The sequence below is a fragment of the Drosophila hydei genome, unplaced genomic scaffold (genome assembly GCF_003285905.1).
Source record: "Drosophila hydei strain 15085-1641.00,03,60 unplaced genomic scaffold, DhydRS2 tig00008119-arrow-pilon, whole genome shotgun sequence".
Classification (NCBI taxonomy): Eukaryota; Metazoa; Arthropoda; class Insecta; order Diptera; family Drosophilidae; genus Drosophila; species Drosophila hydei.
In genome coordinates this window covers 2302043-2317517 of record NW_022045830.1, presented here as the reverse complement: position 1 = coordinate 2317517, position 15475 = coordinate 2302043, and the positions used below count along the sequence as shown (strand labels likewise).

Sequence of the window (15475 nt, the reverse complement as noted above, 5' to 3'; positions counted from 1 at the left end):
TAATAATTTGTAAACAAATTAAGCATTAAAACAATTGAATCAAATAAAGCGCATATTGTAATTTAGCAGAGCAGAGCATTTTTGGTTTTGGTTGAAATGAAATTTTGAAAACGTTTAACATTCGCATGCAGTTCGAAAATTTTCGAAATATTTTTTTTGTATACAAAACGTTGATTTTGTTGTTGTTTTCATTTATTTTGTTGTCATGTTTTACAATGTTGCACTTAAATTGTATTCTCTTTGTTTTATTGCTGGGTCTTCATTGCTTGATATATATATGCTTTATATACATACATACATACATATGTGCTGTGTATATATACATATATGCATACATACGTACATATGGTAAATTGTTTGCGTGTTTCGAATTTGAATTCTTTTTCCTTTGCTGTTTCTTTACAAAAACAATTTGACATTAACATTGAGGAAAGCACAAAACACAAACACCCAAAATGACTGTGAATTCGACTAGATTTTCATGTACGTGTAGAGTATTCTTTAGTTGTTGTTGTTGTTGTTGTTGCTTATGTGACTAGATTGAGTTAAATAGATTATGATAATAATTGCTAATTTTGTTCGTTTTCAACAAATATTTGTGACTAGATTGTGGCTGCAGTTCTTTGTTTTCAGACTACCTTAATGGAGAAGCTGCCATTGGGTATATCCTTGCCGCCGAACTTCACATTGATATCGTAGTCTCCGGGATCGTTCAGGGCGTACAGTATGTCAAAGAAGCCATCCTTCTCGACAACATCAATGTCAACGATTTCGCTGCAGGAATAAATTGGGTTACTACCAACCGCTAGATGGCGTTCGGTATTCATATACTGACCTGCCTTCCTTGTTGGTTATCTTGCAGGTGACAGCACCATCGCCCGCCTCGCGTGCATCGACCTTGAGATGCGACTGACTGCCGGATGGCTGTATTTTGGGCGCCTCCTCGACAAGCTTACATTTCTTGGCCTCGCCGGTGGGGAATGCTTCGAGTTTGAAGGGCGAGCCTTCGATCTCCTTGTCGCCATACTTGATGCTGCACTGATACGTGCCACACTCATCGGGCACAAAGGAGACCACATAGGTGCCAGTGGCTACCTCTTCTAGGCGCGGCTGCATTCGCTTGCCCTTCGGATTCTTGATGGCCACATTGATGTCCGCCTGGCCGGCTTGCTTGGTATCAATCTCAAACTCGGCGGGCAGCGAGGCGGGTGTTTTCTTCTTCTCGTTGACGCCCTTTACCGTGACCTTGGTCGCCTCGGATTTGGGGAAAACGGTCATCACAAACGGACTGCAAACGAAGCACTTGAACAGGGCGACTCACGGTTAATATAAGCAACAGTACTCACCTGCATGGCACTTCCTCATCGGCGAACTTCACCTGGCAGGTGAGCACGGAACCGGCCTTGGGCGGCACATAATGAACCGCATAAATGCAATTGCCCTTGTCCTCGACGCTCAGATTGTCAACGGGTATGCCTTCGGAGTTGGTCAACTTGACAGCAATGCGGCCAGGACCAGCCTCGCCCACATCCACATTGAACACCGTTGGCACACTCTCGCGCACCTGGCCATGCTCGATGCCCGGTCCGTAGACCTTCACCTTGCTGGGATCGACAGTCTCCTCGACGAGCACACGGAACGGTGAGCCGGGTATGTGCTTATCCGCAAAGCGTATGGTTATATCATACTCGCCCGGATCCGTGGCCAGATAGTCAACATCGCAGCTGCCATCGCGATTGTCCGTGCAGGTCATCTTGGCCTCAGAGGGTCCCTCAATGGCCAGCGATAGGCCGCCCTTGCCGGCGCCCTTGGTCTCCACGGTGAATTTGTTCTTCTGATTGGTCAAGCCCTTCTCCAAGCCTGGTCCGTAGGCCTTGCAACGGGTCGGATCACAGCCACTCTTCACATTCACCACGAAAGGTGAGCCCGGCACGGGTATATTATCATACATCAGCTCAATCGTGTGACGACCCGCCTCGAACGGCGAATACATGATGCGAAAGATGTCATCGGTGGGTCCCTGCACCATCTTGCTGGGCAGCACATGACCCATGGGATCAAAGATGGCGCACGAGAGCTTGCCAGACTCGATATTGCTGCCCACCTTGCTCATGTCGACCATAAAGTCCGTATCCGCGTTCATGATGACACCTGAGTGGAAAGCAGCAGAAGCATTAGCAAAGGTCGAAGCAAGCAGACAGTAGACAATAGACAACAACAATGCGATGCGATTAGTGTATCAAATGGTTTAGTTCTCAACAAAAACAAGGCATCAACAACAATAAGAACAACAGCAAGAAGATTAGCCTTGGGCATTTTAGCTGGCTGGGATTAGAGAGCATAGGCGGATTACGGATTACGGTTTGCGGATTGCGGCAGCAACTGGAGCTTGCTAACTGATACTGGAACTCGCATCATAGCCTACCATGCGGCTGTATGCCGATGCCGCTCACTCGCGTATTCTTCAGATTCGGCACGGGCACAATTATCGGCTGGAATGGAGAGCCATTGATGTGGCGCTCGTTGAACGTTATGTTGACACTGTAGTCGCCCGCCTCGGTGGGCAGATAGGCTACATTGCAGGTGCCGTCGCCATTGTCCCGGCAATTGATAGCCGCCTCGCAGGGCCCCTCGACGGTGACACCCAAGCCACCTTGGCCCGCGCCACGTGTATCGATCATAAACTCAGCCGGCTGACCGACAATGCCGCGCTCCAGGCCCGGACCGTATGCGTGCACCTTGTTCGAATCGCTGCCCGTCAGGCATTGCAGGCGGAAGGGGCGTGGCGTTATGGGCGTGCCGCCAAAACAAATGCTGAGCAAATACTCGCCCAGCTGCGTGGGCGTAAAGTTTACCAGAAAACCTTCGGCTGTGGGTATGATGTGCGCCTTGACCCGATTGCCCGACGGACTCGTTATGGTCACAGCCAGATCCGCCTTGGGCAGACCATGGGTAATAATACGAAACTGCTGCAAACTGTTCAGGGGCGCGGCTTGTGAATGAATGAAATGACTTGGACTTAGACCATGATGTGCACACAATATTTACTATATGTATCAAAAGAGCTAGAAGGGATTTGGAAGGAAATACGCTTGAGTACTTACTGGGCTCCAGGCCGTCCACTTTGATCTTGGAGACATCCACCGTCTGCTCGACGACCACCTTTTGGCCCAATGGCACACGCTGTCCGCCATATGTCATGGTCGTGGTGTAGGCGCCCTTCATGGGTGGAATGACCTCGACCGAGTATGTGCTATCCTGGTTGTCGATGATGCGACAGGGCACCTCCAACTTGGTGTCCTCGTGCACGATTTTGACCTTGAGCTCAGCCTCGCCAGCATCGCGTGCATCCACATTGAAGTGGGTGGGCACGTTGGGACGGACGCCCGGTTGCAGCCAGGGTCCAAAGGCTTGCACCTTCGATGCATCCACAGGCACGCCCACATAGATGCGATGCGGCGAATTGGTCGTGGAGACGCCACCATAATTAACTAACGAAAAGTGTGAGAGATTAGTGAGACATGATTTGCAGCCTCCGAACTTGTGAAGTTTACCTTCTACAGTGTGTGGCACGCCGGAGTTGGGCGTATAGCTGACCTTCTTGGTGCCGTCGGGATTGTTCTTGATCTGCACAGGCAGCTTGTTGCCATAGACGTCCTGTACGACAATGTCGAGCGGGGCATTGCCCGCCTTGCTGGTGTCCACATCAAAGGTAGCTGTCTCATTGATCGTTACGCCATTCTTCTCCAGACCCGGTCCGCTGGCCTTGACCAGCTCCGGATGGAAATCGGTGCGCGGCAGTATGTGTGCTATAAACGGAGACTTGGGTATGTCCTCGTTGTCGCAGAGTATGTGCACAGCATACTCGCCCACGGCAGTTGGATGATACTTGACCAATGCGGAGCCATCACCATTGTCGTGGCACTCAATCTCCGCTTGTGAGGGTCCGGCCACGGTGAAGCCGAGTGCGCCCGTTTCGCCATTGGTCTCCACCACAAAGGCGGCGGGATAGCCAATGACGCCGCTGCTCAAACCAGGGCCGTAGGCCACAATGGAAGATTCCTTCTTGGGACCCACTTTCACCTCGAACGGCGATTTGGGCACTTCCTGTCCGCTAAACGTAATCATGACTACATAGCGACCCTCCTTGGTGGGATAGTAATGGCACTCATACGTATTGCCATCCACCTTGGACTGCATGACATTCTGGTTCATGCCACCAGGTCCAATGACGCGCACCTCTGGCACACCCTCGCCGGCACCCTCGGTATGTATCTTAAAGTCCGCATCGTCGCCAACACGCACCCCGGTCGCCTGCAGCCCACGGCCGGACACGCGCACTTTACGCGCATCCGACAACGGAGCCACCTTCACGGGGAACGGGCTGTTTGGTATGGGCGTGCCCGCATAGAACACATTAACCGAGTGCAGACCCTGCAGTGCGGTGACATATTCGCAGCGCCAAGTATCATTCTCCAACTGGCGCACCTTGGCAGCCACCGAAGTCTTATGGTTGGCCGGATCAATGATGATCACCTCGGGAACACCGCGACCCGCATCCTTGGTGAGTATGTCGAAGAAGGTCGGCTTCTTGATGGTCACACCCGTGGGCTGTATGCCGGGACCAGTTACCTTCACCTTCGAGGCATCACCCGCGTGACCCTCAACCTTAACGGGGAACGGCGACTTCGGTATGTCGCGACCCGAAAACTTCACGGCCACTTTGTGCAGACCCTCAGCCTTGGGTATGTACGAAATGGTGTAGGTGAGATTCTTGTCGTTGTTGAAGCGTACATCGGCCTTCTCCACCACACCGTCGGGTCCCTCAATTTCAACATCGACCACACCTGTAGAGAATAGATATAGAATTAACCAATTTACTGATGATGATTTGCTGTTCGGCCTACCTTTGCCTGCGCTGAAAGTTTCGACAGTGAAGTTGGCGGGCGCACCAACTACAGGGCCAATGGGCTCAATGCCAGGTCCATAGGCGCGCACTCTGCGATAAGGAGAAACATAGAATTAGTTTATAATGCACTTAAAATTGGGCGAAAAGTTAGCAGTCATTAACATTTACAATCATTTATGAACACAGTACTAAATTCTTTGCAGCCGAAAAGTATGCAGCGCTTTTTGCACGATCAGCGTTAGCGAGCAGCAGCTAAAAGTATGCAACGTTTTTATCGTCAGCTACTTGAGAACATTTTATATATTTGAATGAAAAATACTGAATGATGTTTGCTAATGAAATTATAAATATATACAAAAGTATTAATAAACAATTAGATTAATATATACTTAGGCGAAGAAATGCTTCAATGTCAATTTGCAAAATTTCAAATGAACTGAAACTTAACAAAAATAAATTGTTTAGTTAGTGCTAATAGTTTGTCAGCTCCAAATGCGCTAATCAAGCGAACAAGATTTTTCAGGTATATACACGAATCCAGAGACCCGTGCAAAAACAACAACAATCAAAACAACTAAAAGCAGCGGGCAGCCAGAAGCCAAAGCCAAAGCCAGCCGACCAGCGTGTTGAAGTATCCATTAGATACGCGCGCTCAAGGCTAGGCACAAAGTAAAGCCGCAGATAACAAAAGAAACAATTCGAAAAAAGAGAAAAACAATATAACAGCATTCTTCGGCAATCCGAAGATTAAATACCCTATACAGACGTGGAAGAAATCTTTTTATAAAAACCGTGTATACTGAAAGTTTGATTGATTGATAAAGACAAGTTGAGATTGAAAGCTGAGATGTTTGCATAGATTTTGAAAGCAATTAGAGCAATCTGCAAACTCTTTACATTATATAGTAGTCGAGTTTGAACTAAATTTTTGCAAGTTGAGAGCATGGTTTATATCTCTTGGAAGAAGAATCTGCTATCTTCTGCTCAGACATCTTAAGACGAAAGGACCATAACACACTTGATAGTACAGTTAACAGACCCACTGCTAGGGTATGCAAAGATCAGAAATATATAAAACTGGTAGGGCATTTAAATCATGTGAGGCGGGCGCAGATATAAAATGCCATAAAGTAGCCAAACGCGAAAACATATCAAAAACGTAAGCCAAAATTAAAAGGAATAAAAAACGGCCGACAAAAAGCGACCCAAGACAAGACGAAGAAGAAGCATGCCGAACTTACCGCGGCGGAGGAATGCTGAGATTTGCAATATTCAGACATTTTATATATATGTATATATAAATAAATATATAGGCAGGCAGGTAGTAGTATATATAGGATATATACACATTATATAAGAGCAGGTTGGTAAATAATCAAAAAAAAAAAAAAAGAAAAAAGAAAGAAACCAAACCAAGAAATTAAAAAAGTTTGCCCAGATATGTATTTAAATTTTTGGTAAAAAAGAAAAAGAGAAATAGAAAGAGAGAAAGAGAGAGAGAGAAGATTAGAAGATCAGTTGGTGCCTTTAAGAACTGGGTTTAAACGTTTGCATTACAGTTGGTTTTAGTCCAGAGAGAAAAATTATGAAAACTTTACAATTGGTTGAGTAATTCTTCTCAGAGACAACAGTGTAGAAATATTACGTGCCTTAATTGCAGTTATACCAGTTAAGAAAGAGAAACCCTGGGCGGATAGAGGCTTACCTATTGGGATTCGTCTTGGGGCGCAGTGGTGCTCCTGTCTTTAGCTTGGAGTTGGGATACTGCGACAAGTATGTCATCATAGACTGTTCATCCACGTTGGGATTGACCAACTCCTCTGGCTTGATCAACTGACGCACATTCAACCAATCATCGGCCAGACCCATTGCCTCGGAAGCATTCTGCACAGCGTCCTTGGGATCCCACATCTCCCAGTCGGGACACAAGCCGGGCGCACAGGCATCCACCAAGGCGCCCACTGCCTTGCCTGTGGTCCAGTCATTGGTGAAGTTATTGATGGGCATATCAGGTATCCGGGCGTGTATCCAGTTCAACAAGCTGCAAATGAAAAGAGTTAAATGTGTGTTGGCATTTCGCAAACGCGTCTAACTACTTACCGCTGCTTGGGCGTCTGGCCAGAGCCATTCAACTGCTTCTCATCCTCGCCATCCCACATGGGCATCGATATAGAGTAGTGCAGAATGAGCGTCCATATAAGACCCAATATCAGTTTCAGCTTGCAGTCGACAATATCCGAAGAGTCTGTCAAGAGAGAGAGATTATATTTTAGATTGAGGCTCTACTTAGTGCAATCCGAAGTTAAGAAGAATAAGTAATTAGATCTTGCATTGTAGATCTCGTGATTTAGTTATATTTCAGTTGGTGAATCAGTTGGATTGTTGTCAAACCGGCCAATAGAACGAGGAACACCGTTACGAGCACTCGAAACCGTCATAAACTTAATATGTCTATTAATTGGCGGGACCAAGTTTAGCCAACAGCAAATGCAACTGCAACTGCATCTACAGCAACTGGCTGGACGGGCATCATCTGTCAATGGCAACACCGTTGTTGCAGAACTTGCTGCATGCAACAGCGTCGCAACAAGCTGCCAATTATGTGCAAGGCATTTGCTAACTGTTACAACAACTTTGGCCACAACAACAGCAAAACGCTTTGAGACGGCATTCGCCTCGCATTTCTGGCCTGGTCAAGTTCAGGGCTAATGTGCACGCGACCAGCTCGTCGAGCCGGTTTGTATTTTGTGTCTTGCTTCTCTTCTCTTGCCTTGCCTTGTGACGTCGATTCCTCATGGCCATAGACGAAATACCTTTTGTTATGTTAATCAAATTAAACAAATTGAAAACAATGTGTTCGGAACAGTTATTTTTCGGCGGGTTTATTGAACCAAGTCAAGAGCCGCTTTATAACCATTTGATAAGCGTTGAAATCGAAGCAAAGTGAAAGGTTCTGCACGCACTGATAGCTTATCAACACCTGCTCACTAATCAAGTGGAACCAGGTGACATCGCCCACCCCCTCGTACTGTCTGCAATTGCGACCTTGTTATTGAGGCATCGTAGTGAAAGTTTAGCGAAACATTAACTTGGTCACACTGCTTAACTGATTGTAACCAAATACAGCAGCCACACATTGCATACATGCACACAAGCACGCATGCAACACATGCAACACATGTACATGTCATATTCAAGTGACGACAGTCACAGCACAGTGACGTACATCAGTATGTGCATGCGTAGGCAGTTTAATCTGCATATGCAGTGCATAGGAATTTATACCCTGTAGAAAGGGGAATATGATGCCAAGAGACTGATGAATGTATAGTCTGGCTAGACTATATACTAAATTAATATAATTAGTATTATTAAAAATATTGTTATGTAACTAATGCCAGCTTGAGCCATACCTGAGCCAGCTCGTTGAGCTGCCTAAATCATCTGCCAAAGCCTATACCACATTATACATTGCAATTGCAGGGTATTTGCTTGTCTAGCCACAACATTTGGATTTATTGTTCTGGCTGTCTTTTGGGCGCTTTCTAGTAGAACGCTTTTGCCGCTGCTTTGGCTGCTCAACGAGCCATTAAAACATTTGCTGATACAGCTCCACCATAAACAAATATGCCCATACATATATATATACTATATGTATATATACATATGTCTATATATGTAGACATAAAGTGGGGCTCTACTTGTTATGGTCAAACGCAGCCTTGCTCCAACATTGGCGAAATTTGCAATTCGGCATTGTTTACTTTTAATGCCACTTGTGAGAGAGATTCAAGATTGGCCAGAATGGAGTTGAAGATGATGTGGATGATGAAACTGATGATGATGAAGTTGATGTTGATGTTGACGAGGAAACCGGCTAGTTTCGCCTGCCTGCCAGCCTGCCAAAAGCCGTCAAATTGTCAGCTCGTAGCCATTTAAACGCACATCTCGTTGGCCATTTGGAAAATGTTTTTAACGCATAAATGACAAATGTATTAACTGCCAGCTAAATGCTCAGTCCATTGACATATAAATATATATATATATTAATATATTTATATATTTGATAGAGTTGTCAAGCCACTGCAGAGCATGGCCAGAGTTGGCTCTCTCAGCTATTGAGAAAGCAGCAATTAAAACGGAGAGAAGAGGCAACAAAAAAAAAGATGATTTGGCTAATTAGGCTGGCAAATGCCGGCAACCGACTGCCGTCTGTCGACTGCCTCCGACAATCTCTGGAGAATGTCTAACTGTGTTTATTAACAACAATAACAACAGGCAACTGGAACTGCCTGTCCACTCAGTCGATGTGTTGTTTGTTCTCGCTTGTAAACTATGCAGAAATATGCTAATAGATGCCATGGAGTTTTGCCATAACTGCGATAAATATCTTCAGTTAATGCATATTAACCAGTCGTAGCCTCTCCTACAGACCCCCGCCCCGCCCGAAGCAGACACCACACTCGAGAGCCCATACATATGCATAAGTGTGAAGATATATATATATATATATATATATGCATATTAAAGCTAATCGTGAGACAGCAGAGGCAGTCACTTCATGCAACAAAACGTGGCAACAATGATGCGCTCGTTCTTCGAGAACTCTAGGGGTTTCTTTGCGCCGGCCGTAGCAACTTAATGTGCATCGTAAGTGCTCGATGTTATCTCTTCAGAATTTTGGCAGCTCAAAGAAACCATTCATAGCCAGTTTACACTGTGTGAAAATATGGGTATAATAATTGAAAGAATTTAAATATTTTCAAAAAATATTTAAATAAATTTCTATCTGCATATATGTATATATATAACTGATTGATTGAGTGAGGAAAAGATTTACTGACTACTGACTGCTGCTGATTGACGACTTCTTGATTGAATCTGATTGACTGTCTTACTCATAAAATTTAGATAATCAACGGGCATACTAATTGCATCTAATTTATGAACTGGTTAACTGAACTACAGATTGATTGACTCTGATAGATCAACTAACTGCTTGACTTTTTAACTAAATTACTGATTGACTTAGTAGCTAATTTGACAACTGACTGATAAGGTGACTGATTGATTGATTAATTAAGTAATTTGTTAAACTTATTGATTGATCGATTGACTGATTGTAATTGATTAACTTATATTAAGTTATTGCTGTATTGAGTGATACTTTTTTTATTGACTATCTTGCTGATTGCATCTGATTGATTGACTGATTGATTTAGATGGATCAACTGTCTGATTGACTGTCTACATAATTAACTTTCACGGATTGACTATCTGATTGATCGACTTATTTACTGATTTTCTAACTGATAAATAGGACTGATAAATAGGATTGACTGATTGAGCTGATATCCAGGTATAAATCTAACACATCTATATACATCTAACTTTATATATATAACTGTAAGTGTATAATTTAACCATAATTAAAGCATATTTTCGTATATATTATTATAAATGAATATATTTGCTCATAAATCAGAGAATAAATTTAGGTAAGAGTCCCACATGTCTTATTCATACAACAGAAGCTAATTTATGATAGCAAATATATCTTGATTTTAAAGTTGTAGAAATTCTTTGTTTAATAGCTTTCATAGAAATGTTATCCATGGAGTGCAGTCCACGATGACGTAGCATTATTTGCTGAGCATCATCCAAAGCCGAAGCAAAGCAAAGCAAAGCAGCTCCAAGAATTATGATGTTAGGCGCAACTGCGGAAAACTATTTAATTTACAGATAAACAAGAAGCAGAGGCTAAATTGCCAAGTCGCAGTCTATTGCCGTTGCCGTTGCCATTGCCATTGCCGTTGCCGTTGCCGTTGCAGTTCGGAGTTGGAGTCTGCAACAAAATCTTTTAGCTGAGCTGGGTCACAGTCGTCAGACACGTTCTGCCAGAGCTGCAGACACGGAAATTGTGGCAAAGACAACACTGACTGGCTGCTGATCGCTGTGATTTTCCCGACATTCTTGCAAGTGGGCCTGGGAAAACCAGTTTTCCACACGACCCAGCCTAATCATGCAGACGCGCGCCCGACGCTAATTTAATTAGAGGCAGGGCACCCAAACAGACAAACTTTGGAGCAGTCGCGCAGTCGAAAGCAGCTCAAACGGTGCCAACATCTGCCATGGAATCTCGGTGGCATCGCTTAGAAAGTTGAGCCTGGCTGCCAACAATCAAACGCAACTCTTAAGCCGCTCAGCTCAATTTGGGCAGCTGGCTGTGTTGCGTGGGCTGAGTGTGTGTCTGCCACACGAAGCATTCACCTTGTGGCACACATTTTCTTCTTACTTGTCGCATTTCGAAGCTGCACTCAGAGAAAATATATGACTGTAAGTTCTATATCTTACAATCCATATCAGCAAAGACCCTTTCCTCGTTTAGAATTAAGAATTTAAAATAAAGTAAATGGAAATAGCAATTTTATGCACAGTCGAACATATTTTTAGTCTGCCCCCACGTTCGTTCACAACTTATTTGCATTTTCTCAAAGTGCAGGAATGCTTCGCTCAGTGTATGAGTGTCTAATATTTCATTGTCGTTGCCGGCGCGCACTTGTTTTGGGGTTAATTGAACCGGCTTCTCTTTCAGCTAGCGGTACAAGTTGCTAATTTGAATAAATGACTAAATTGCGAGAGATTGAGAGACAGAGAGATTTCAAGGCGTTTGACTCAGTGTGATTAACCCTAATCTTATCACAATTGTATTTTGATCAAGATGATAAAGCGCCAAATGCCTTGGCTAAGCATCATTTCTATTTAAAGTCCGTCAATGTCAGTGAGGTGTTTCAATTGATGGCGTCATGTTAAAATTGGCAGTATAAAAAAATAAATAAATATCGTGCTGCCAATGATTAATAATACTACGTGCTGACTGCATTCCGGCATTGGACATTTCAGCAACAATTCAACGGAAACTCTCTGATAATGTGGGCTGCATATTCAACTATTCAAGCAAACTCTCGACTCTGATTCATCTACGTGAGTTTGGCAAAGCCAAATATTTTGCTAATCAAAAAAAACCTTAAGAGAAAAAACGGAAACAACATAATTTATCTGGTTTTTTATGAACAGGAAGAAGCCAGCTAAAAACTTTTATAAGATTATAAAAAAACATAAGAGAGAATACTACTTTAATTGAAATTGCTGTGCTTTAATAAACAACTTAGTTCATAGAATAAATATTTACTAAAGATAGATGTGATTATGAGCTAAATGTGATGAGGTCTATAATCTACTGTAAATATGTACAGATAACTTGATGATTCAACTTATAGAGCCTCTGAAAGATACAATATCTTTAGATTTATTTTTTACATATTTACGGAATAAAAATGATTTGATTAAAACTCTTTTTGACTTCATTTTTGTATGAAATTAATAATTAAATGCCAGTTAGACCAACATAATATCTTAGCTCTAAATAAGAAATTCCTATAATAATAAATTAAAAATAAAAAAAAACCGTTTACAGATAGTTCAAACGAATATAAAAACAAAACTGAGAAAACAAAAGTCGAATTCCTAGATGCTCACTGGAAACCATTAAAGATTTCAGGCTAAAAATATGTCCATCAACTTTTTACATAGTTTTTATTTAATCATCTACATTAACAAAAATATCGCAAACAGGAAATTCTAGGAAAAAACCAACTAACCACAAATTGGATGTAGACGCTTTAAATGAAAGACCGTTTAAATATTTATTAACAAATATATCAGTGACAACAAATGATAAGAAACTAAGATAAATCGTCGAGATTCCAGCTGAAGTGAAAGGCAAAGAATTTTCAAATTAAAAGAATTTGGAGAGCTTCGTTTTTAATTGAGGAATTTGAGAGCTATAACAATTTTGAAAACCTCTTTTCAAATTGAGGAATTTATGAAACTTTGTTGCCATTTTATGATTTCCGTTAATAAAGTGTGTACAAAGTCTCAGCAACCAATATTTGAAAATATTATTAACAAGCAGTTAAGAATTGGGTCAAATGGCACATGAAGCCTCAATTATGATTGCATATCAAAATATATATGGTTTGGTAAATTAAAATTGCCGATTATTTAACACTCGCTCTCTCTCTCTCTCACACATTCTCTCTCTGAGACTGGTTGCCTCTGAAGGGCTGCTAACTATGGCGTCATCAATAACAATCAATTGGCTGTGACAAATTGAACTAGACATCTGCTCGATGCATTGTCTATGAAACGCTCCATAGTCTGTGGAGGCTTGCCTATAGAGCTGTGAAGTCAACAAGGAAGAATGTTGCAATTGGGTGCTACCGACCGCATAATACTTGTTCACAGTACAAATATAGCCAGCTTGACTAAAGAGTAAAAGTGACATTAATCTAGTTTGTTTTTATTAGTCAGGCTAGCAAAAGTCTTACAAATATTAAAGGCTAAAAGATAGCTTAAAACATTGGAAGACTCCGTCACACTTTATGCAACAAGACTGCTGGCGACTTATTCTACATTTTAAGTATCTAGGTCTAAAGAAGCGACGAAGCAGAACTGCCAACTTTGCATACAGACAATTAAGCCTGTGAAATACTCTACATGCTAACACATCATTAGATGTGTTAGCAGCTAGGTTAAAACATCTTTGACTATTGAGTAATGAATCAAGAGTTGATTAAGCTGGTCATCAAGTTTCGAAAGCAGCAACTAATACTTTTGCTTAATTTTCTGAATTTACAGTCATATACTATTTTGTATAAGACACATATTTCGAAATCAGAAAACCCGATATACCCCTTTTGCACATTTGCGAACAGCGTGCAAATCGCGTAAACTTCTTACAGTTCGCCGAAAAACTCAGCGAAAGAGCCGCAGATGATGTCATTGAGTAAACTGAGCGACATTTTATATATATAAAGATATATATATATATATATATTTATACATATACACATGTATCTGCACATGCGAATTAGGCTTGCTTCTTTTTGCTTAGTATCTTTTTTATATTTATTTTATAATGTTATTTTTGCATTTGTTTTTTTTTTTTTAATTTTATTGCGCTTGAGTGTTTTTATCATTTTATTTCTGTTTTATTTTTTTGTATTTTTTTCGGTTAGATTTTTAGCGCAAACATTTGAAGATAATTCTACAATTTGTGGTTGGGCCGGGTATATATGTACATACATATATAAAAAACTACACAAGACTTTGCGCTAATTCAATTGACAGCACAAAAGAGCTCCAAAAAAATAACAGAGAAATGAATTGTGAGGAATTTGTGAAACCAGTTTAAATTGTTAAACGTCGAACAGTTGCAAAGCTCCACAATTCTCAGGCTCATTTCTCTTTCTTTCTTGCTCTACGTTTTTTGGTGCACAGGAAGAGGTGCGTCTTGGATAAAGTGAAATTAATTAACAGTAAATAGTTGCATATACCTACATATATTTATGTGTGTATGGTATATGTAGCTAAGCTTTTGATTTAGCTGTTAAAATATTTACAAAGCAAAGTTTAACGTCGAATGTGCTTGACTAGCAAATACCCGAACTTCAACGACGAGCTGCTTTTCTAGATTACATTGATTGGTTTTCTTATGAATTGCGAAACCAAATTTTGTGACTTTAGCTTTAAATTCTTCTGTTTTACAATCAAATAATGAATTGTGGACAGACAAACAAATTTATAGACAGATACGGAGCAAGGGATAGACAGTCACACAAGTCTAGATCGGCCAAAGCTTCTACTGTCTGTCATATATTAGTTTAAAAAAAATATATAAATAAATATTGATTGCATTATGGCTACAAATATTTTATGACACATTCATGTCAAGAGCTATGTTATAACTGACATTCTAAACTGATGTTTCAAGCGAATTGTTCGTAAAATGAATCATTAACGTTGCCAAGTGAATCATTTAAGTATCTGTTTAAAATTCGCTAAACTTTCTTATATGAATCATGACTTTCATTAAAATTTGGCTGCAGTTGTCAAGTTATTTTGGCAAACTTTAATCATTGCAAAAGATAGGCCAACTTTATCAAAAAACCAATAATACGAAAAGCAAAAGTTAAAGGTGTCTGATTAGTGATAAGTTAAGAGATAATTGACCGATTGAAAGTGAAAATTACTTTAAAATATTTCCAAGGTAAAGAGAGCACCTTTACTTTTTCCATTTTTTGGTAGAACACCTAAAGAATAAATGGACTATAGTCGAGTGTGATCGACTACGATATACCCTAAACACAGTTACAAATTATGCTGTCATATTGCGGTAAAAAATATTGTCTTTCTTTTAAAACGATACTTATCGATTTTGATGTAATCTATAGAGCATAATTTACATAGCGCATACAAAAGTCGTTTTCAAATAAGCTCTCACGCCTACAAGACACCTAATACCTCAAGTTTTCTTTTTACGATTTTAAAAAGGGTATCTCTCATAAAAAGTCGGTTAAAAACACATAAATGTTTAACAATATTTACGTAGCTGTCAATTATTGACAAACTGGTTTTTATGTACTGACAAATACATGTGCACATGTATGTGTAGGCATTTGTGTGTATGTATTGATATGTGGTGGCATCTACTGTACATTTCGA

General features: G+C 41.3%; 1 protein-coding gene across 6 annotated transcripts in view; it reads right to left on the bottom strand.

Annotated features, from left to right (window-relative positions):
- Positions 1-15475, bottom strand: part of LOC111594610 (filamin-A) — a 41455-nt gene that overhangs the window by 16072 nt on the left and 9908 nt on the right. For 3 of the 6 annotated variants that reach the window (XM_023307985.2, XM_023307987.2, XM_023307988.2), the window contains exons 4-13: positions 7010-7154; positions 6615-6950; positions 6151-6165; positions 4908-4999; positions 3555-4847; positions 3105-3491; positions 2426-2992; positions 1347-2151; positions 836-1288; positions 639-774 (exon numbers count right to left, since the gene is read on the bottom strand). In XM_023307985.2, the coding sequence (XP_023163753.1) occupies positions 639-774; positions 836-1288; positions 1347-2151; positions 2426-2992; positions 3105-3491; positions 3555-4847; positions 4908-4999; positions 6151-6165; positions 6615-6950; positions 7010-7154 (4229 nt within the window). The remainder of the gene's footprint in view (positions 1-638; positions 775-835; positions 1289-1346; positions 2152-2425; positions 2993-3104; positions 3492-3554; positions 4848-4907; positions 5000-6150; positions 6166-6614; positions 6951-7009; positions 7155-15475) is intronic. The other 3 variants (XM_023307986.2, XM_023307990.2, XM_023307991.2) reach the window with 3 other exon arrangements.